The following is a 23,530-nucleotide window of genomic DNA, read 5'->3' on the forward strand; positions in this document are numbered from 1 at the left end:
GAGTGCACATTGTTGGGAGTAATATACTGATAGGGATTATGTATAGGTAAATGGATAGAAAAGAGAGAGTAGGAATAAACAGCTTAATTTCATGTTGGCAAGATGTGATCAGTGGACTGCTGCAGGGATGCAGTTACTCCAACTATATAGATCCTGGTTGAAACTGCATCTTGGAGTAATATGTACAGGTCCGCCCTCCCTATCTAAGAAGTTTTTTGTTATTTACAGCGTGGTAACAGGCCCTTCCGGCCCAACGAGTCCGTGCTGCCCATTTTTAAACCCCCAAATTAACCTACCCGTACGTCTTTAGAATGTGGGAGGAAACCGGAGCACCTGGAGGAAACCCACGCAGACAGGGGAGAACGCACAAACTCCTTACAGACAGCAACGGGAATCGAACCCCGATCGCTGGCGCTGTAATAGCGTTGCGCTAACCACTACGCTACCATGCTATGTGAGGGAGTAAAGCAAAGGTTTACCAGATTCATTCCTGCGATGGCAGGTTTTCCATATGTGGAGAGGTTAAGTAGATTGGTCCCATATTTTCTTGAATTTCAAAGAATGAGAGGTGATTTCATTAAAATGTACAAATTTCTTGCAGTGCTTGAGAAAGTGCATGCATGGATGATGTTTCTCCTGTTTGGAGTGTTTAGGATTGGGTATTATAGTGTCAAAGGATGGAGGTGAGGAGAAATTTCCTTCGTTTAATTTCCCAAGAGAACTGTGAGGAGTTAGTTGTTGATTATAATCTAGAAAGAGATTTATAAATTTTTGTATTTTTTTAATGGTGGAGCAGAAACAGGGCTAAATGACCTACTCTTGCTTCTATTTCTTTATGTTTCGTATTATTTCTGGCATGATATTTCTGCCCTCTAATGTGAAGCCAGATTCACAATGCATGTTAAACTTCTCTGTTCTTTTAATTGTCCCATTATTAATGCCATCACCTCAGCTTTTGAGACCAACACATTTCGTATACTTTCAAAAGGTCTCACTATCTGTCAAAATGTTCCTTGTTAGTTTACATTAATATTCTATTATTCTGGCTTTATCAATTAATTAGTTAGCTTTTACTCGTCTCTAAAGATTCTACCTGTCTTCAAGCCTATGGTTATTCATTGCAACACTCTCAGAGACATTTCCTTTGTTCTACACATCCCTCCCCCACCTTCTCTCCATCTGAAAACCAACTTGTATCCCTCTCTTTTCCAGTTCTGACAAAGGGTTGCAGACCCAAAACGTTGACTGTTCTTTCCACCGATGCTGCCTAATCTGCAAAGTTTTTCCAGCATCTTATGTTTTCATTCTATTTAAGATCCCCTGCATTCACATTCAGAGAACACATATTTGGTTTCTCAACTTCACAATAGCAGCCCTATACCTACCACTTCCTGCACAAAATACAGCTCCACTCTAAAATCCCTACTCATATATTATACATTTATATCTTGGAGAGCAGTGCAAATTCAAAAGAATAGACATAGTGTCAGCCAGGAAATGTGAATAACAGTACATATCCCAAATAAAAAAAACAATAACCAACAATCTTATCATTGTAGAAGCCTCAGTAAGTTCTAGTTTCAAAATTTTAATGAGGTGCCAAAATGAAGGAGAGAAATGCTGAGTGCCTTCCTGAAGATATCAATAATTTCTGCCACCCCCACCCCAGTAATACAAAGTGCAAAATATTATTTCTGGAAGGGTAAGAGTTAAAAAAATTTAGAAGAAAATAATATGAAAATAAAATTTATATTGTTACGATTTAAATCATTTGCACATTTTCCCATCTTATGCACACAGGTTGCTTTATCGGGCTATTGATTCTCATACAGAGGACACTGGTCCAATTTACAACTACAGAGTGGAGATATCCATCTTTTTCATCATCTATATCATCGTTATTGCCTTCTTCATGATGAACATCTTTGTAGGTTTCGTCATTGTCACATTTCAGGAACAGGGAGAACAAGAATACAAAAACTGTGAGCTGGACAAAAATCAGGTGAACTTAAGTATATAAATAGAAGTTGGTACCGTAAGTTCCTTCTGAAGTGAGCTCAGAATTTTGTTTTAAAAAAAATACTTTGTTAGTTACTGACATTTGACATTAATTGACAATTAATTATATCACTACTGTTCAATTGTTTCTGGTCAATATTTCTACAAGTAAATTGGCATTATTGATAAATTATAATTTCTCCAGCAAATACACAGATTGGAGTCAGTTATCTGGTTATCTGATGAATAATGATGATCCAATGCCATTCAAGATACAAAAATGGATTGCTACTCGGTGATAAAAAGTATGACCACAGTGAATTACCCACTAACTAAACCCTTCCCTTCTGTTTAATTGGGTTTTCCCTTAATGTTGCCTACTGTATGGGCAGAGTGACCACAATCAGGAAGAAGGCTCTCGGACTGTTCTAGCAAAGATTTGCACAGATATGATAGATGTATAAATGAGCAATTAAATTCAATACGGATAAGCATAGGTGCCACAGTTTGCTACCAGGATTAAAAAAGCCAAATACTTCTTGGAAACTCAGAATCAAAATGGAGTCGAGAAGGAAAAGATTCTTGGAGCACTCTAAATCAATCAAAAATTCCAAGTTAGAAAGGCCATAGATACACATGAAGATCATCAGGCTTCTGTTCCAAGGAATAGAATTAAAAACAAAAGAAACTCTTTCTGGGCAGTGTGTAAAATTGCTGTTAAGTATCTTGGTATATATTCAGTTTCATCAATGTCAATTAAAATGACCATCAGGTTGGCACATAACAGGCAGCCTTTATGAAATGCCTGTTTTGTGCCACTAAGAAAATTTTCTACCCTATTAAATTAAAACTACATTGAAGCTTGACTTGACCACATTTAAAGTATGGTGCAAAATGCTTGTCTCCTTATTTAGAAAGGCGCACAGAAGTACTGGGAACGTTGCAAAAAATATTGTCAAGAATTATACAAAAACTGAGACATTGTTACTATCAGGAAGAACTGAACAAGTCGAGGATCTTTTCAATAGAAAACGCAAACTGTTTAAAAATACATGCTATCCTCAAATTTAAAATAATCATTAAAATGATGAAGAGTTTTGATATAATAGACTTAGAGAATGTTGACTAGAAATTCTCTCCAAGCACAATGTTTTTCTGAATGGCAAGAGTGAATTTTATCAAGAACCAAAATGTTAAAAGTAATTGGTTACTATGTGTACATGCAGTGCAGTTCCAGTGACATATACACACACAGGCCACTGGACATGCATTTAGACACCACTTGAATGAAACTTACTACTTGTACAATGGCTATAAAGAAACAGATCACCAGTGAGAAGTTGGATGCATAGACCTTTTTAAAGACAGCTTCTTTCTATAACTCATCAGACCAACTGTATTCAACTCCTCCCTGATGATATCACATGGCTCCTCCGATCACTTATTCAACTTCTCCCTGAGCCTCTCCTCAACTAAGCCCACCACTGATTATTCTCTTAGCCCCACCAAAGTTCTCTCCCTGCCACCCACCATGATCTTTTCACCTTGCCTCCTATTTTTCCCCACCAAATACACCCTCACAGTCCCAATCAGCTCTCAACACATTCCACCAACTATCACCACATGCAACAACAGTGGAAGATCATGGGAGAAAGGCTTTATTACATGTGTAATGCTAATTCTGTGCAGTTGAATATCAGACCTCTGGGACCTTGTACAAAACTAAAGGGGATCCTCCACACACCATCTCTGCAATGTATGGTATGTTGCATTGAAGAATTTCTAGGTTGTTGTCTCCATTGTGGATATCCAGAATTTGGGATCATAAATATAAAATAATCAATACTAACTTGAAAAATAGAGTAGCTGAAGAGAATTTAAGGGGAAGGCAGGTACTATGTGAGGGAGAAAGGAAATAAAGGATGTGCAGAGAGGTGAAGTTGAGTTGGAAGCCTTATATGGAACACAAATACCAGCAACATTCTGTTGGACCAAACAGTCAATTTCCATTGAATAAATTGACTACAAATCTGGATAAGGATGGCTTTCATATGCCAGTAAATCTCTGTAGTTCTTTGATTCTGAAGCAAAATTTCAAAAAAAAAACAGCTTTAAGCAGGCAATGTAAATTTAAGGGCTGTACCACATTTTGATGTTTAATTGTTGTTGAAGCTTTCATCTCCCTTTGATGCCAGGTGAATATTTGGTAGATAGAGTGCAAAATATAATATTTAAAATAAAGGTTGGTGGTGTCTTGAGATTTTTGCACAAAATAGGATTAATGATCTGGAAATCGTATGAAAATATTTCTCTCAAATAAACTAATGTTGATTTTTATAAAATATTTACAGAAACCTAGTTTCTTATCGAACATGATTTTTATTGCAAGGTAAACTTATGCTTTTTCTATCATTTACAGCGGCAGTGTGTGGAGTATGCCCTCAAGGCTCGGCCTCTACGTCGTTATATCCCAAAGAATCCTTATCAATACAAAGTGTGGTATGTGGTTAATTCCACGTACTTCGAATACCTGATGTTTGTTCTTATCTTGCTGAACACTATCTGTTTGGCAATGCAGGTAGGGGAAAGAAAATACTGAAATTTGTTTGCCTTTGTGTAATTAGTATTTTGCTGCACTTGCAAGGAATCCACAAGTGTAGAGTTTGAGGAATGCAGTGGAAATTTTCTAGCCATTTGAATGCCCAACACCAGATCCCAAAAGAACAGACACTATATTACATGCTCTGTCATTGGAAATGATTATTAGTCAGCCTCAGGAAAACGTTCAAGAATATACTCAGTCTCCTTGAAAAAATACGTCCTGATCGACTCTTAGGAACCTCTTGCCCATAGAACATTACAGCATGGGCCTTGTGGCCCATCTTGTTGCACCAACCGTGACACCAATAAAACTAATCCCACCTGCCTGCACATGATCCTTATTCCTCTATTCCTTGCCTGTTCATGTGCCTGTCTAAATGCCTCATAAATGTCACTATCATATCTGTACCACTACCTCCCCTGGCAGTGCATTCCAGGTACTTTCCACTCTTCGTGTAAAAACAAAATCTTGCCTCACACATCTGCTTTAAACTCCACCCACCCCCAACCTCACCTTATGCCTGTGCCTCTATTTAACATTTCCACCCTGGAAAAAGACACTGATTATCTACCCTATCTATGTTTCTCATAATTTTATATACTTCTATCAGGTCAACCTGCAGTCTCTGACACTCCAGAGAAAATAATCCAAGTTTGTCCAGCCTCTCCTTGTAACTAATGCATTTCACTCCAAGCAACACCTTGGTGATCCTCTTCTGAACCTTCTCCAAAGGCTCCACATCCTTCATATAATACGGCCACCAGAATGGCACACAATGCTCCAAATGTGGCGTAACCAAAGATTTATACAGCTGCAACATGATTTGCCAACTTTTATACTCAGTGCCCCGACTGATGAATGCAGTCATGCTGTACACCTTCTTTATCACCCTATCCATGTGTGTTGTCACTTTCAGGGAGCTATGGACTTGCACCCCAAGATCCCTCTCTACATCAATGCTCCTAACAGTCCTGTCATTTTCTATATACTTTTCTATCGCATTTGACCTCCCAAAGTGCAACATCTCACACTTTCTAGATTAAGCTCCATTTACCATTTCTCCACCCAAATTTACAATTGATCTATATCCTAGTGTTTCCTTTGGTAAACTTCCTCACTATTCACATCCTTCCTCAGTATCCATGAGTGCTCAAAGTGGAAAAGAAGCATTCAGGATTGAGAAGTTCAAATCCATGCATCAGGAGCACACGGAAACCCTGCAGAAGCAGATGGAAGGATTACATCATCTAACAAACCCCAACCCACATCCCGAGCACCTTTTCCCCATCTGGAAGAATCTGCATTTCCCACACTGGCCTCATCTGCTTCCTCAGAACCCACAAAACTGGAGTGGAAGCATGTCTTCCTCAATCCTGAGGGATCCTTAAGAAACAGAAGAGGAGTATTTATTGTGTACTTCATTTGCTAATGGAATAAAAATATTCTTTATGCAGGATTATGTGGCATTTGGATGCTCTTACTGCTAATTTAATTGAAATCTAGTTACATTACTTAACATTCCTGACCTGTGCTATCGTCTGCTTTTTATTCATGAGGCATTAGGATAGATGTTTGTTTTTGCCAAATGGACATAAAGCACCTTTGCATGTAGTACAGAAAGGAAAACTGGGCACTAAAAATTACACACCAGCAAAAGAGCCTGTTGACATACTTTTCCATGACATTAAATCAAGAAAACCAAATGTATGATCTATGGCCACACAATCCTTACCAACTAATTTTTTTCACTTTGTGTTGTGCCCTGGCAAAGTTCTACACCCAGATGCTGATAACTTATGTCTACTTATTTTACAACAGGTTTATTGTTTTAGCAGAGCAATTAGTACATTTCTACCACTTTTTCCGAAGATTAGGTTGTTTTCAAATTTATTTACCCTCAAATGTTGTGCAGCCATTGTTTTTATTTGTAGTTCTGGACCCATTCTCTATTGCCATTGATCAAACATTGGAAGGGTCACTGTCAGGCAGCCTGCCATATGGGAGGAGAGTCAAAGAAAGAAAAATAAAAGCAACATAATAGAATCACTCTTATAACAACACAGGAATTGCTAAACGAAAAAAAACATTTGTTTTGCTCTCTTGCATTCTGGTAGTCACACAGTTCAGAAAAAAATGTAAAATTTCATTTAGGTAATGCCGTTCACAACCCAAGTCAACTTTACAGCTAACAAAGAATGTTAAGGTTACTATTGTAATATAGGAAACAAAACAACTATTTTACACACAAGCTTCCACAAATAGCAGTGTGTTATTGACTAAATAATCTGAATTATTTATGTTGATTGAGGGATAAGTATTGCCAAGACTCCAAGGAAAACTCTACTGGCCTTCTAAAAATGTGACACTGGATTTTTAATATTCACTTGAGAGTGCAGGTGGTCTTCAGTTTTACCTTTTAACTGATCATGCATCCCTCAGTAACATACTGAGGTGTCAGACTAGATATTTCTACTGAAGGCTTTTGAGTAGGATTTGAATCCACATTCTTCTGGTTTTGGAATAAAAATGCTAGCTAAGCTGTTTGGCAATCATAGCAAGCAATCTAAATAAGGAGCCATGCACTTTCTGTGCAACATTACTTGAGTTCTGCAACGCAAAATGTTATTTTGTGTAACAAGCAAAAAATGCCAGAAATCCTCAGCAGGTCAGACAGTATCTATAGAAAAAGAAAATAGAGTTAATCTTTCAGTTCAATAGCCTCTCATCAATTCTGGGTTGATAGGTGTCTCCTGCATTTCAGTGCCTTACTTAAGTCATTGTTGCTTCAATGAGAACCTTCCCAAAGCATGTTTTCAGACTATTTTCTGCTCCAACTAGGGGTATTGAGGTTTTTATAGCATAAATAATGAGAAACCGTTTATTCTGTGGGGGTAATCAATAACAACAGGACAAGATGTTTAAAACCAGCAGTGCAACCAGGAAGCACTTTTGATCAGAAAGAGCAGAAGAATCTGAAATTTTTCCTCCTAAGATATTGTGAGTGCTGGAATAATTGGAATTTTTTAAAAATGGGATCAGTAATTTTATTTAGCAGTAGCAAGGTATATGGAATTAAAACAGATGAATGGAGTTAAGGTACATAAGTCTGTTCTGTCATGCAATTAGATTAAAAGGCTGAATGATCTCCATCTGCTCTGTGTTTCTAATTAAAAAGAATGCCTTTGTGTTAAGTGTATATTTTTAAAACCAGCAATCCTCAAAGACCAGGTGATATTATACAGGAAAATATTGTTCCCTTGTTTACTCATTTGGAGAAGGCTAATGAAGGAAATGAGATGATATTTTCTGTATGGATTTTCAAAAAGCATTTGGCAAAGTCCAATATAAAAGGCTTTTGGCTGGAATAAAAATATGGATAACAGGTTGGTTCAAGAACAAAAAGTAGAAAATCATGGTCAATGAATATTTTTCAGATTAGAGGATAGTAAAAAATAGTTATCCAGGGAGACATAAAAGACTGCAGATGCTGGAATCTAGATCTTGGACTGTGGTTTTTGAGACGATTTAAATAGTAATTCATTTGATCAGAAACTTACATGTTTATTCTTTCGTATTTATTCTATTGGTAGCAGAATAAATATGAAAAAATGTATTTTTCTTTCAAAGGTAACTTTGCTGTGAAAGGTATTCTCTTTTTCTCATGATGCTTATTTAAGAAGTCTCAAATGAAACCAAACTCTTGAATCTCAAATTAAATCAAATTCTTTTTAAATATAAGTGCTATGATTATGATACATTATAGTGTCGTGGATTATTATCTAATTCCTTGTTTTCATTTTGTGCAGCACCACGGCCAGTCAAACACTTTTAGCGATGCCATGGATGTCCTTAATATGCTTTTCACCGGGCTCTTCACAGTTGAAATGATTTTGAAGTTAATCGCTTTCAAGCCCAGAGTATGTATTGCAAACAGAAATAATTCACAAAGTTACATACTATCTTTCCTAACTAATCCATTGATTAATCTTTAATCATCATTTACTTTGCTGTAGGAACTAATGCACTTTTAAAACACCATCAGACAGATTGTGCACAGATGCGTAATTATTATGCTTCATGCCTTCATAACATTCTGCTGTTTAGTGATGATAAGATTGCAATGACCTGATTCAACACCCTGTACCCCAAAGGTTTCCATATTCAGAGATCGTACATTGGTGCCATTGGATTAAATTATCTGATTTGCTTTCACAAATGATATATAAAATGATAAGGTTTCTACGTCTTTATCCCTTCATCCAATCAAAACTGCAGAAAGTTTGCCGGGCCCTAAACAACTATTCAGAAAGATTAACACACACCCAAATGACAGACTGATGCTTCTACAGTTTTGTTTAGAGAAATAAACTTGGTTTTAGTTACTTTCGATCACGGACTCCTACTAATTAAATTTCAGACCCTTAATTTTAACTCGGGCAGGAAACAGCCAGATGATAGTTAAGGCAAATCATCCCAAACTTAAGAGCGTGAAATCTATCCTGGGCTTCATCTGCATATAATCCATAAATCAGTCATTTGAAGTCAGTTGAAATTGATAGTCACCTGGTGGGTTGAGCTGCATCACTAAACCACAGAAAGCCTCTGCTAGGACTGGGGGAACACTCTGAGTATTCAATATATTACAGGGAGGAAGTTTGAGAGGTCCTCACAATGGGAACTGGAAAATAAGGTTTAAATATTCATTTTGGAAACCAGAAGGACAGTTCTGCTTATCTGATTCCCCAGAGGACCCCTTCCTGCTTGGAAACTACTATGGGCTTCCTTGTACAAGTCTCCAGTTATAACATATGTTGATTGCACTCATTGCACTCAGCAGAGCATTAAGTTAAGGGGCTGTGCTCTTTGCCACTGACATTCTTCTTGTCTCCTCAGAAGTTCAGGTTAAATTTTTGGCCTACTTGGTAAACAGTGAAACTGAGAGCCAGAATATCCCAGGGACGTTTTCACTGGCAGGCAGATTAAAATCACACCATAACGTACAGTAGCTATGGTTAAATGTAAATTATCAACAAAAATATTGAGCTGAAAATTTATTGGAGCTTATGGATTTGAATACTGGTGAGGGAATGGTTTAAAACTGGGATGGAGAAGTCCAGTCTTCCAACTTTCACAGGGGGCTGTAGAGTCGGTCAGCAGTGGTGTTGTTGCCTCAGCTCCAGCGGGCTGGGTTCAGTCTTGACCTCAGATGTCATCTTTTGGAGTTTGCACATTCTACTTGTGACCATATGAGTTTCTCCTGGTTAATCCATTTCCATCCCACATCCCAAAAATGTGCTGATTTATAAGTTAAATGGCTACTGTAAATTACCCATAGTGTGTGTGGATAGTAGGAGAAATAGGAGGAGTTAATAGACATGTGGGCAAGAATAGGTTACAGGAAATAAATGACAGAATGGAATTATTCTTGAGAGTTGGCATGAACTCGGCTCAATGGGCTGAATGGCCTAAATCATGAGGAAGTATGGAATTTCACATTTAACTGGAGTAAATTAGGCTGATTACACAAGCCCTTCAAGAAGCAGCTTGTCAAATACTGTGTACTAATCATTCAACTAAAGTAATATTGTCACATTGTTTTCATTTCCATTTGCTTCCTGAAATTTACCAGTGGATCCAAGGCAGGCAAACTGAGGTAGTTGAGGAGTTTGAAGCAAGCTTGGGTAAAGATACCAAAAACTATTCTGTACCCACAGCTGCTTTCTTGTCTGCTGTTGGGAAAAGATTTGTTCACATGATCTCTGTTGAAAGGTTAAATTATACACTGCAAGATTTACTTTTTGTACTTTGGAGAGTGGCTCCAGAATGGATGCCATTTTTTAATGCCTGAACCTGGACATCTGATTGGATCAAGATGTCCAATGACATCTCCAGCAAAAGCACCCAAAGCAGCCTGACATCATTGACTTACGGCATTGCAGCAGAGCACTCCAACAAAGAGGTTCAATTTAAAGGAGCCACTACCCATGAAACAGAATCAGTAGACACAAGAGAAGTGTTCTTAATGTGGCTAAATAGCAATGTCTCAGTATGTCATGTTAGGTAGTGGCAGATGTCTCCGGCTCCTATAAGACTGTTGTCTACTGGATTGGTAGCCATAGATTACCAGTGGCTGTCAAACTAACCTTCATCTTCAATTGTTTTGCCTTTGGATCTTATATCTTGATCTTCCAGTCAGCTGACACAAAGGCATGAGGTAATCCACTAATAAGTGGATTACCTCATTTTACGAGCGATAAATAGTCACTCAGCTTCGTGACTCTGACTGGGTTCCTACATATGAGCCTTTGCCGTAGAATAGACATGGATGGCAACCTGAGCAGCCCAGAACAAGTTTTCATTAGTTTTGACTCCATTAGGGTACAGTTGGTGTACACTCAAATAAAGGATATAAGCAGGTATACCAGATGGCTGGATAGCTGCCACTGTGCTTTCACTTTATTGCAGTCCAAGCTCTGCAGATCTGGAAGCAGATGTAAAAAGTGGTTGCAGAGTGACAAAAGAGATATCCACTGCAATCTTTTAGAAACCTGACCAATGAAGCCATATAAATACTGTGAATGCCAAAACATTATGAGAAGTGTGACTTAACAGGCCAAGGGAATGGTGCAGATGGACTTCAGGTGCCTGAATAAACCTTGAACTGTCCAGCATTACTACGATCTGAACATAATTGCACAGCAATCAAGCTGAAATTGCACTTGCAAGAGAAACAAGGTAAAGAAATCATATCTTCCTCAGGTGATATTTAGTGGGATGAAGAAGATGAGAAGAGTAATGATGCACTGCAAATTAGGTTATATTTAGGCAAATTAGGAAATACAACAGCCATTCTTCCTGGATCTGTCTCTCCACTACTGCTGGTGTTACAAAACTATCCTGCAGCAAATCATTGAAGACGTCGTTTCCTGGGATCTTGCTGGTCTCCACTAGCTACCACATGCTGAAATTTCAAAAACATCTGACCAGCCATCCCTATCCAATCTTGCATTGTTAATTCAATAAGATACATTCTATTTTCACTTGATATTTAGTTAATTTCAACCAAGTAAATTATCCACTGTAAATTAAGCCAGTTCAATTTATTAATTTATTCATATGATGAAGTTTTTGCTGTTGTCTTTCCTTAGATTTCTTAATTAATCCCCCAGCCATAACTTAGAAAACTAAAAAAGCTGTGATATTCATCAGCCAGTCAGCATGTTTCTGACCTTTGTAGACATCCTTTGTTTTTTCTTAACCTGTAAAATGAGGTTTCTTTTGCCCCACTTGGATAGGTTGGTGTTAGTTTTGAACTTCAAACTTTACTTAAGTACTCCACTCTCACTAGTTCTGTCATATGTCAAGTCCTATTGCTTCAGCCAGGTAGGTTGAATTAAGCCAGTTCCAACAAAAAAAATTAGTCTTTCACATCCATTCCAGATTTCGTAAAATGTTTTTGCAGGTAATGAAGTACTTCCGAAGTGTTGCCATTATGTGTAAAGTAGGAAATGCAGTTACATATTTGTGCATATCGAGCTCCTACGTACAGCAATGTGATAATGAATAGATAGTCGGTTTTTAGTATTGTTGTATGTGGGATAAAATATTGCCCAAAAACATGGGACAACTCCCCACTTCATTGAAATGATACCATGAGACCCTTTGGCCTAGAAATTTAATCATGACTCAGTGCTTAGCAAATGAAAGTGCACTTTTCCCAGAATGCACAAAATAACCATTTTCCAATATCCTTATCCTCCATTGATCAAAATTCCATAGCCAAGCTGATCCCTCACAGCCTCTGACTGGGTGTGGAGGCCTTCTGTATTCTGCTTGCCCAGATGCCTCTGTAACCAGCCTGAGTTTTGGTTGGTGTATTTTCTTTCATGTAGTCAGCTTTGCACAAAAGAATTAGAGAAATGATGATTCAGCAATGTCGCAGCTGTCTCATTTACAGTGACGGACCCATAAACAACAGTCAGTAACATGCTGTGCAATGATATTATAGCATGGTTATTATGGCATACTACAATTTCTGAGTCTTCATGTTCATGTGTGAGGGCAGCCTAAGCCTTGGATTAACAGATCATCTGAAAGATGGCACCTCTAACGGAATCTGAGTATTGCCCTGGAATGGTGACATAGATGCATTGGAGTGGGACTTATGACCGAGAGATGTGACTGCTACTAGTTGACATACCAAAAGGTTTTCCGATACATTCAGCATAACAAAGAATTGTGAATCAAACGTACAAGTTATTGGGAGCAAAACTGTTACAGATATTGGTTATTATCATTCAAACCTCTATAACCTTAACACATTGGGGTAAGTCTTGCTGATTGGAACTATGGGCATTTAAACTTAGTTAAGCCTCAAAGTTTTTGCATGTGCTACCGAACACAGAAGCCGAGAGTTACTGAGTCACTGATGGTACTGCATATGTCACTTTGCTCTGATACTGGACTCCATGTGGTATCTAACAAAAGAGCATCATCTCAGAGCCTACATTATTTCAGATCTGGTACAAAATTGGAGGCTCCATTGATTTCAGTGAAGATTCTATGCCTGCAGATTAGGAAGCAAAGAAGAAGGCTAGTATTTTAATTATTTTACTTTAGTTTAATGTATTTAATTATTTCTAAATGGTTTAATTTGTTTTAATTAACAACTCTGAATTTTTAAAGAAGTTATTATTAAATTTCTAATAATTTTTAAATGACTGTTAAAAGTTGTGACACCTCTGATAGAAGACAAAGTTCCACTCCCAACTTTGCCTTTCTCTCACCTGGAACATATCAGGATAGAGCTGTTATACTGCATCATCTGAGACTTAATCACTGCTGAGACTCACAGTAGAGTCAGTCTTTGAAGCATTTCTGACCATTTAAGAATTTCAACTTTGTGATTTGCAATAATGCAGCCAAGTAGTGTCCAGTAATCAAATAACTTTGAGTTATGTATCGCATCTTCAATAAATAGTATCAATACTCTCACTAACTATAACAAATTGCTTAACCTATTCCACTTACAGATCCCTAACTTAGCTGATGGTTGCTGCATACGATTGTTCTTGAAATTGTCAGTCTGAAAGGACTTTCTTGAATTTGACTGAACAGGCTGATGGCACCTCTGACTGATTAGATCAACTCTTGTTCTGAGTGCAGTACCAGTGTTAATTCCTCCTGCTCTTCATTTCCATTGAGCACCAAGACATTGTTTTCCTTACTGACTGACCATCTGTACCATGTTTGCTCATTGTTTTCTTGTTACATGGACCTAGGCTGTAATGTCTTGGATAACTTCATGCAAGGTTTATTAGGCTACTGTTCTCTAGTAAATTTTAAATCATCCTTCAATTGTTAGGATATAATACAAAACAAAACAGTACAAGATTCTAGTTTAGTAGTTTTCAACATTTGTACATTATACTTTGAGAGAGAATTTTTTTTTGTTTAATCTTTTGAGATAAGGAGAATAATTCTACAAGTCACCTGACTTAAGGGTTCAGAAGGACATAGAGATCAGTCCTCTACCAATAGCCCAGGTAAGTGCAATTATGCACAGATTGCAGATGACAATCCTGGGCAAAGGGGCAAGTCCAGCATGATCTGGCCCATCGTAGAATGTTAACAATGATAGCTTGAGAAGAGAAGCAATATAATCCAGTGGCATGTTTAAAGGAATAATCAAAGTCTTGTCTAGTTATACTAATTAGGCTCTCCTTCATGCCAACCACTCTCAAGATAGCCTTTGAAAATAGTTCCTCCTTTTGCTATGATGCTGTAGTTCACACACAACAGCAGCAGAGATTAAATGGCATCAGTGTATTCATTTTAATAGCTCGCATCAGCTTTTCTGACTACTAAGACCACTGATGTGTGCTTTTTCACAGAAAAAACTGAAAGAATGTAATCTCTAAAGCATCTGTTAAAGCTGTGAAAATAAATTCACTAAATGTTGGAAATTGACTTAAATTTATTTTCTAAATTAGACTTAAATTAGTATTCACTATTAATCATTGGCCCTGTTCTTTAACATTTTCCATGGCTGATAAATGTAAATTTTGTGAAGCCCTACCTGCAGAGCAAATAACGTTAGGCTATTATGAATCAGACTTTTGCAATGAATATATAAGATTATTCCATTCTCCATTACAAGATTTGAGGATGAATACAAGATTTCACAACTACCATGTTCAGTTCTGTTTTAAAATTTAGCTTTCTATTATATATCACACTCTAAATTTTATATGCAAATTTTCAGACCAGCCACAGATCTGCTTCTGCCTCGTGGGAAAATCTTGAAAGGATTTTAAATATCACAGTTAATCACAGGATAAACATGGTGAGTATTAGGAGGAAACATGACAGCACTTCCAAAGGTGCAGTCAAAAACTGACAAGGATGAAGAGTTAGGGCCAGAAAAAGAATTGATCATTACTGAAAAGATACACTGTTCACAATGATAAATTTGGAAATCATATTTTTGTTTAGAAGGGGAAAAGAGCCTGAGGAGAAACATATTAGTTTTGTCCTTGTATAAACTAAAACACATAGGCAAAATAAGCACACTATTTTGTGATGAAAATACCCTATTTTAACAAAATGAAAGCAGTTTATCTGGTGGAAATAAAAGAGAGTTGTGCAATCAGATATTTAAAGCTGAGTTTGCTGTGCAGTTCCATGTATCATATTCATTTGTGCATTAAATACTTTCTCCTACATTATGTGAAGAAACAGGGATTTTGGTCTTTATTGATGACCTTCTATGCAGTATGCACGGCAGAAAGTTGGTCACGAGAGATCACGTGCTTGCAGCCCAACACATAAATTTCTCTTTTGATCAATTCAAACATAGAAAAATTAGATGAATTTTAACAGGTATGAATTTACCTGTCACATTTTCCTTTCAGTGATATACTGAGACAATGTTTAAAGGCCAGACAGAAAACTCATTAATGAATCCATTGCAGATCTTTTTATTTGTTCACTGAATCATTAGATATTAACATGAATGATATGCATCCTTGTGTTAACTTTGTAAAGTGTCATCTGGTTAAAATGGTGCATGGGTTTCTTTGTCCAACAAACAAATATTTTCCAAACAATTGTCACATAAATTTCAATCTGACTACTTACTTTTCACCTGAAAAACAATCCAATGGTGTGAAAATTATGGGGAGAGCCATCTGGGTACCATGACAGCTGCTCACATTTCCAGTGGCCCGGGTTCAATCCTGACCCCCGATGTGTCTGGAGTTTGCATGTTCTCTCTGATTGCTTGATGGTTGGCCTGGAATCAGTGGGTCACTGGGCCTGTTTTCCTGCTGGATGACTCTATGGCTAAGCCTCCTTAGTCCACAATGCAATTTCTAGAAATAAAACTGCTGAAACAGCAAATTGGTGCCCTATACAAATTATAGGATACCAGGTTCAGGTAGAAAAGGCCAAAGCATGAGCTGTATAATTTCTATACAGTTACATCAGGTGTTGAGCTAACCAGCACTCATAAAAGAGATAGCTTGAGCTTTTTTTTAAGTAAGGGCCGAAAGATACTTTTTTCTTAAAGGTCCAAGTTGCATTTCCAATTTGAAGTACATTGGCAATCAGATGCTTATTCACAAAGGAAAACTGTCTACAAATTGCTCTTTTTGTTTACCTTCAGTGGCAGAGTTCTGGAAACAGTATGTTTCTTAACCTTTCCAATAACCATTACTATGTAATATGCAAGACCCCAGGGTCAGGGAAGACTAACTTGTGTGCAAAATAGGATTTCCTGATAAATAATTATGAGCTTCATCTTCATTCATAAGGCAGAAGTAAATGCAGAACAACAATGTTTTGGGTGGTTGAGCTAGACTGTTACATCAGGAGTAAAGTATCTTTTGGTCAGGAAAATGATCATGCATTTAAAGTAGTTTTCTGCTTTCATCCAGCCTGTCAAAGTGAATAGGTAAATAATCACAGGTTAAATCTTCTTTCATAAAGCTGATATAGATCAGCAACTATAATTTTATTTTTAATATTTGAGCCATACAATTATGAAACGAATATCCCTTTATAAATGAGGATCATTGAGGTTTGAGGATCATTGAGGTCTGTGGTCTGTTCTGGTTGATTGTGGTTGTACTCTGGAGACTTAATTTTCATTTGTCAATTTCCCTACGTTTATACTGATCTCACTTAGAGTTGCCTCTGAGCATCACAGAGGATTGGATTCATCACAAGATGTTTGCTTAGGATTTCTTGTATCTTCTGTTTAGTTTTAGTTGATTGGGATTGAGCTTGCATGGCTGAAGGGTTATCATGACTGCTGAAAGGGTTGTGCAACTTTAATCAAATATCAAAAACATTTTGAGAACCCAGGGAGATGATTGTTTCTCTTAGATTGCTGGGATTATGTGGACCGCTGTTTCATAATGAATGGATGGAGAGCAATGTGCAACAACATAGACACCTAGAATCTTGAGGTGGAGCTCAGGGTTACAATAATACATCACATCTGAATTTTCATCACATGTCAGTGAATCAAGTGTGACTTCTTCTGGTTCAAACTGCATATCAGAACTAATTTCCAGAAGAAATCTGAGACCATTGTAGACTCTGCATTCTTGACCTCACCTGGATTAAAGGTCTGATACTGAATCTTGTAATGCCCTCTTGCCACTAAGCACTGCACCTGCTGAATAATAGCTTTGTGTCCACCTGAGCTGGGTTCAGCTCACTCTGGTTTCTCAAATACCACAAAGTTCAGTACTCCCACCAATGCTCGTTAGGTTAGGTGTACACAAGCAATATGCTGCTGATGAAATTGCTTAAATTTATCTATGTGAATAACCTAGCCCTGGTATTTCAGGTATTCACCTTCACTTGCATCGTCCACCTTGAATGTGAACCAAAATAACAGAGGAATATTACTAGAAATTGAGATTTAGCCAGACACTGATAGAAAAACAGTCACTACCATCCCGATAATAGGAATGCTATACTGTACGACATGACCCCCCCCCCCACCTCATCCTCTTAAGGAGTATAACATAGAACAGTACAGCACAATACAGGCCCTTCGGCTCACAATGTTGTGCTGACCTTGAAACCTCGCCTAAGACTATCTAACCCCTTCCTCCCACATATCCCTCTACTTTAATTTCTTCCATATGCCTATCTAGTAATCTCTTGAATTTGACCAATGTAGCTGCCTCTACCACCGACCCAGGCAGCGCATTCCGTGCCCCAACCATTCTCTGGGTAAAAAACCTTCCTCTGATATCTCCCTTGAACTTCCCACCCATTATTTTAAGCCATGCCCTCTTGTATTGAGCATTAGTACCCTGGGAAAGAGGCGCTGGCTGTCCACTCTATCTATTCCTCTTAATATTTTGTACACCTCTATCATATCTCCTCTCATCCTCCTCCTCTCTAAAGAGTAAAGCCCTAGCTCCCTTAGTCTCTCCTCATAATCCATACTCTCTAAACCAGGCAGCATCCTGGTAAATTTCCTCTGCACCCTTTCCAATGCTTCCACATCCTTCCTATAATGATGCGACCAGAACTGGACACGGTACTCTAAGTGTGGTCTAACCAGAGTCTTATAGAGCTGCATCATTACCTCGTGGCTCTTAAACTCGATCCTTCGACTTATGAAAGCTAACATCCCATAAGCTTTCTTAACCACCCTATCCACCTGTGAGGCAACTTTCAGGGATCTGTGGATATGGACCCCCAGATCCCTCTGCTCCTCCACACTACCCAGAATCCTGCCCTTAACTTTTGTACTCTGCCTTGGAGTTTGTCCTTCCAAAGTGTACTACTTCACACTTCTCCGGATTGAACTCCCATCTGCCACTTCTCAGCCCATCTCTGCATCCTATCAATGTCCCTCTGCAATCTTCGACAATCCTGTACACTATCCACAACACCACCAACTTTATTGTCATCTGCAAACTTGCCAACCCACCCTTCTACCCCCTCATCCAAGTCATTAATAAAAATCACGAAAAGCAGAGGTCCCAGAATCGATCCTTGTGGGACACCGCCATCACAGCCCTCCAATCTGAATGCACTCCCTCCACCACAACCCTCTGCTTTCTACAGGCAAGCCAGTTCTGAATCCACATGGCCAAGCTTCCCTGGATCCCATGCCCATCTACATAACTCTCACCCTCCCTGATGCCTCGCAGTGTTTGAAGCTGCGACTCCAGCTCATCAATTCTGAGCCAAAGTTCCTCCAGCCTCAAGCACTTACTACAGATGTGGTCACTGTGCACCACAGCAGGGTCCACTAGCTCCCACATCATGCAGCTGCAGCACATCACCTTGCCCTCCATCTGAACTTTTTTTTCTTACCTAGCTGTAGTCTACTTAAAAGTTATAACAATAAAAGTAAACCTTACCTTTACTTACCAGCTACTCACCAGTGTTGTTGCAGATGGTCTCCGCCTCTTGATGCCGAAGCCTGTTGTGCCAAAGCCACTCACTCTGACTCTGTCCACTCTGACAATTGCTGCTCCAAAATGGCCACTCCACTTGACACAACCTCCTTTTTATTGGCCCTTCTAAATAAGCCCGGACCTGTGAGGGACCTGCTGCTCCTTGGTCTCTCAGCTCCTGATTCACTCCTAGTGAAGCTCAACTGCATGTAAATCTTCCATGACCACCTGAAGAAGGGTCACCTGGGTCCAGAAACTAGAAAACTCAGGCTGAGTAATAACATCAGTGCTAAGGATATCTGCATTGACTCCAGTATACTCCACAGCCAGGTGCTGAACCAGAAATAGTCATCCACTATCTAGTGACTTCACAGACTGATGAGCATATTTTTTTTAACTGGCCTGTTTTATTCTTAAATTAGGATACCTTTTGTTCACTTGAAACATGAGATTATGAAAATACATAGAATAATTTATTTTGTTGCAGTTATTTAAGCATGCTTCTCATTCAGTTGCTCTTCACTCACTCCAGACCAGTTGGAGTCACAGACATGAAAGAATGTCGATTACCCGTGCTGTCTTGCAGGCAACCTGTAAATCAGGATTGGAGCTAAATTGCAGGTGGGGGAAGTACTCACTTTCTTTAGTTTTGCAGATGTTAAAACTAGCAACCATTATAGTATAAGCAACAATGCCACTCTAACTGAGTTTAATCATCCTTTCTAATTTATGTATGATTAGTTGACAATTTGTTGATGAAAATCACAGTATTAGAGAGCCTGTCTATAATTACGGCAATTATACTTGAAGAAACATTCACAACAAGAAAGTAAAAACAATAGGATTCATGAATTGGAAAACTTTTCTTGGTGGATATATTGATAAAATTAATTGAACCACTATTGGTGCTATGAAGATGTAGTCTTGCTTCTAATTAATCAATGGTAGTCAACAAGATTCTTTTGTTTCTCATATGCTCCCTTGGTAAAGATATAATTTCCTATTGAAAGAGGTTTTCAATACCATAAATGGATTTCACATCAGTCTTGGAAGAAAGGGTAACTAGGAGGGGAAAAAACGTCCCATTTAGCATTGCTGCTTGGAAAAACACCATCTCTTAATTTTCAATAATGCAGTGTCATTTTAGCAAATGAGGCATATTTTCAAATAATATGTGTGATTGTAATAATTAAATGATATTTTAATTATTTGATTTCCTCCACACTGCCTTATCATTATTTTAAGGGCAACAGAGGAATTTGCTGAGATCTTGAGCACATAAATTAAAATGTTCAGTTTTATAGGCCAAGCATTATTTTTGTCTTTGAACCTTGAACTCAAAAGATGAGCCTGGGCAAAACACCTTTTCAGTTCTCCTCCATCTCCCTGATCTTCCATGGGAGCCAGGGCAGGCAATTACGAAAAAAAAGAATGAAATTAGATAAGCTCTTCTATTTACTTTGGGAACAGTTTATTGAATCAGTTCATTTGTAGTAGTTGACCACAGCTTTTTTCTTTCCTGTTTTATCTCTTGGTAAGAATTATACAAAATGGATGAATAAGTTTGCTTCAATTGCTTTCTTAACCCAGTGAAATGCAGTTTGTGTACTTGAATACTTGTACTGTTTAAATATTTCATCAGCACAAGTCTTAATAAAGTATTAAATTTATTTATTTAACAAAATAATGTGTGGGTTTTAACCCTGGCTGTACAGATGGCACTAATCTATCCCTCTATTTGTATTACTGATTTTGGTTTATTTATATTGAAAGGGGGACTGTCTCTTTATTTCTTAAAAGAAAAGATATCACAACTTTTCTTGTCTTATAAGTGGGAAACATCACAATTTTGATTAATATGGTTCAGGAAAACAGTGGTGTAACACGTGAATGTATGAAACTACAACATTCCTTTCCTAGCAAATGATGAGTCTTTGGCTCCACACCCCACATCCAATCTTTCTCTTTTACCCCTCTCCTGAGGGCATTGATGTTTTCTGAGGACAGCCATCCAATATGCCAGAGGGCAGTCTTCTGATGTGAGCCATGACAGTAAATATTGGCAGCTTATTCAATCATGGAGTCTGATCCCAATCCTACCCTTTACCTGCTGTCCACATACACAAACCTTGTAGCTAACGCTGCTGGATGACAATCAGGAGCAGGAACTCTAGCTAATATTTCTTCTGCCTCAAGGCAATGGGAAGCAATTATGGCATCTATTGGCGGAGATCAAATACCATCCCTCGAAATACTTATGTTATATCAAAATGGAACTATTTTTAATGGGCCAAAAGGATCCCAAAATGGTTTTCTAAACTGCAATGGAAGTGTAATATTGAGACATCAACACAGAATAGGCTAGTGAAGTGGTTATTTGATGCACGTTGTTTTGTAAGTTGTAAATAGCATGGTTTGCGCGGAGCTAACCTGAATACAATAGGATAGATCTTTGGTCCTTTTATAAACAGTAAACATGAACTTTGTAACTTGGTATTGCTTAGCCAAATATCCAAGACAAACTAACGGGATGGAACTTTGAATACAATTTGCTATTAATATCTAAAATAATGTGAATTTGATGCAGTCTAACTGGTTCCTAACAGAAGTGCAGTAAGTTCATAAGAAAAACTGATCATCTCTGTTGGTATTGGGAAATATGGCATTACTGATTATAGTCAATCCTGTCTATCAATAGCACAACATCTTAACTTCCCTGCCAGTAAAGGATTACATAGGGAAAAATATCCTCAAGTGATTTTCAACCAAATATTACATTATACTATCAAGCATGTCCAACTGACAGAATAAAAAATAAGTAGGAGCACGGTGAGAGGTTTAAAGCATGTATGTCATATTTTTGTAAGAATTACTTTCTGACCATGCCAGAAAACATCATTCTTCTCATGAAATCAGAGATGTAGCACTGATATTGCCACCTGTAAATATAATTATCCATGGATCATCAAAATTAATTAGACCTCTTACATAGAACTAGAGATTGTGCAATTTTAATACATCTGAACTTTTTTCATTAATGTAAGAAGTGCAGTCCAAACCCAGATTTATGTTTAGAATGCTCCAACATTCCATATTGAAGAAAATCTTTGCCTTGCAAAGGTCTTTCCTCTGAGAGGTAAAATTGATCTTTTTTTCTATAATTTATTTGGGATCATAGACTCATAGAAGTGTGTTATTTGCTAATCATGGTGTGAACTGAGTCCTAGAGTATTCAAGCCCATACCTCATTTTTGTAATAAATCTCCAATGGACAATTTTGAAACTCAGGTATCTTGTTTTCTGATTTGTGAGGAGCAACAATATGACCCACATGGTACAAGTCTAATAGTGATGCCGGAACAGTAAAGTCTGGGGATGTATGTACAGCAATCATTGAAGATGAGTGGACATTTTAAGATAGCTGTTTAGAGAATGATAATTAATATCCTTGGCTTTATTAGTAGAGTAAAAGCAAAAAGAAAGTACTAATTTTTATAAACTAGTTGTAGTCTAATCAGTGAAAAAAAACACTCTTGATTCTAAGGTCTATTTTAATCTAACAATGTCAATTCCTGTAATACTTTGAAAAATGTTCCCTCATATTTTAAGAGAAATTTATTTAAATTTTGTTAAGTAATGTTTACTCATTTTGGATCACCCTAAAGTTTACTAGGATTACTAAGGTTAATAAAATGAGATATATGTTGACAAATAGTTAGAAGAAAGTTACCAAATGGCTTCAAACTACTGCCAATGCAGTTCTTGGCCTTGAATAAATTCACTTCTCATTAATGTTCTATAAATATTTCCTTCTCTGGCCATGCTGTGCCTGAGAATGCTGTTTTTAACATTACCCACGCCCTGGTCCCCAAACTATTTATGTTTTAGCTATTCATGATTAAAGTTAATAGCTTCTCAACAGATTGGATGGAAGTCATGCATACAAATGATACTTATGAGATTGGCATACTCATAAATTTTTGATTCAAAAGAATCTGTAAGTAACCTCACTAAAATTATAATATCCTACATTGTTAAATGATACTAAATCTTCTTAATACTATGGAACATACTTTGTACTAATTATTGTGAATAACCTAATGTTGTATTTTATTTTCAAATCAGGACACAAAAGACTAACAATTAAAAGCTAACAACATAGTTTAAAATACACCAAATTTACTTCTAGAAGAGCTACAAATTAGCTATTACAATCAAATCATTAATTTAAGATTGTTTTCAAATAGCATGTGTTGCTGTAAAATTTGTCTGGTAACACTGCAATCAGGTATTGTGACCTTTTTCCAGTATCAGCAGTTAAGTGGAACTAATTGGAAGCATGATAGTCCCTTTTGGGAAGAAAATTCATGGAAAATTTCAGCCTCTCCTTAAAGCAGACTGGATAAAGGTCTATGCCAAATTGCTTTCCTTCTTGGTGGTATAAAATCCAAAGGAACTAGAAAAGTGGAGAAAATAAGATTATTTTAATAAGAGAAAACTC

General features: G+C 37.5%; 1 protein-coding gene across 3 annotated transcripts in view; it reads left to right on the forward strand.

Annotated features, from left to right (window-relative positions):
* The window catches only part of cacna1c (calcium channel, voltage-dependent, L type, alpha 1C subunit), a 550,322-nt gene that overhangs the window by 393,462 nt on the left and 133,330 nt on the right, over positions 1–23,530 (forward strand). For all 3 annotated transcript variants that reach the window (XM_052030488.1, XM_052030489.1, XM_052030490.1), the window contains 3 exons: positions 1,801–2,002; positions 4,418–4,576; positions 8,407–8,517. In XM_052030488.1, coding sequence (XP_051886448.1) covers positions 1,801–2,002; positions 4,418–4,576; positions 8,407–8,517 — 472 coding nt within the window. The remainder of the gene's footprint in view (positions 1–1,800; positions 2,003–4,417; positions 4,577–8,406; positions 8,518–23,530) is intronic.

Source organism: Pristis pectinata, chromosome 15 (genome assembly GCF_009764475.1).
Source record: "Pristis pectinata isolate sPriPec2 chromosome 15, sPriPec2.1.pri, whole genome shotgun sequence".
Taxonomy (NCBI): Eukaryota; Metazoa; Chordata; class Chondrichthyes; order Rhinopristiformes; family Pristidae; genus Pristis; species Pristis pectinata.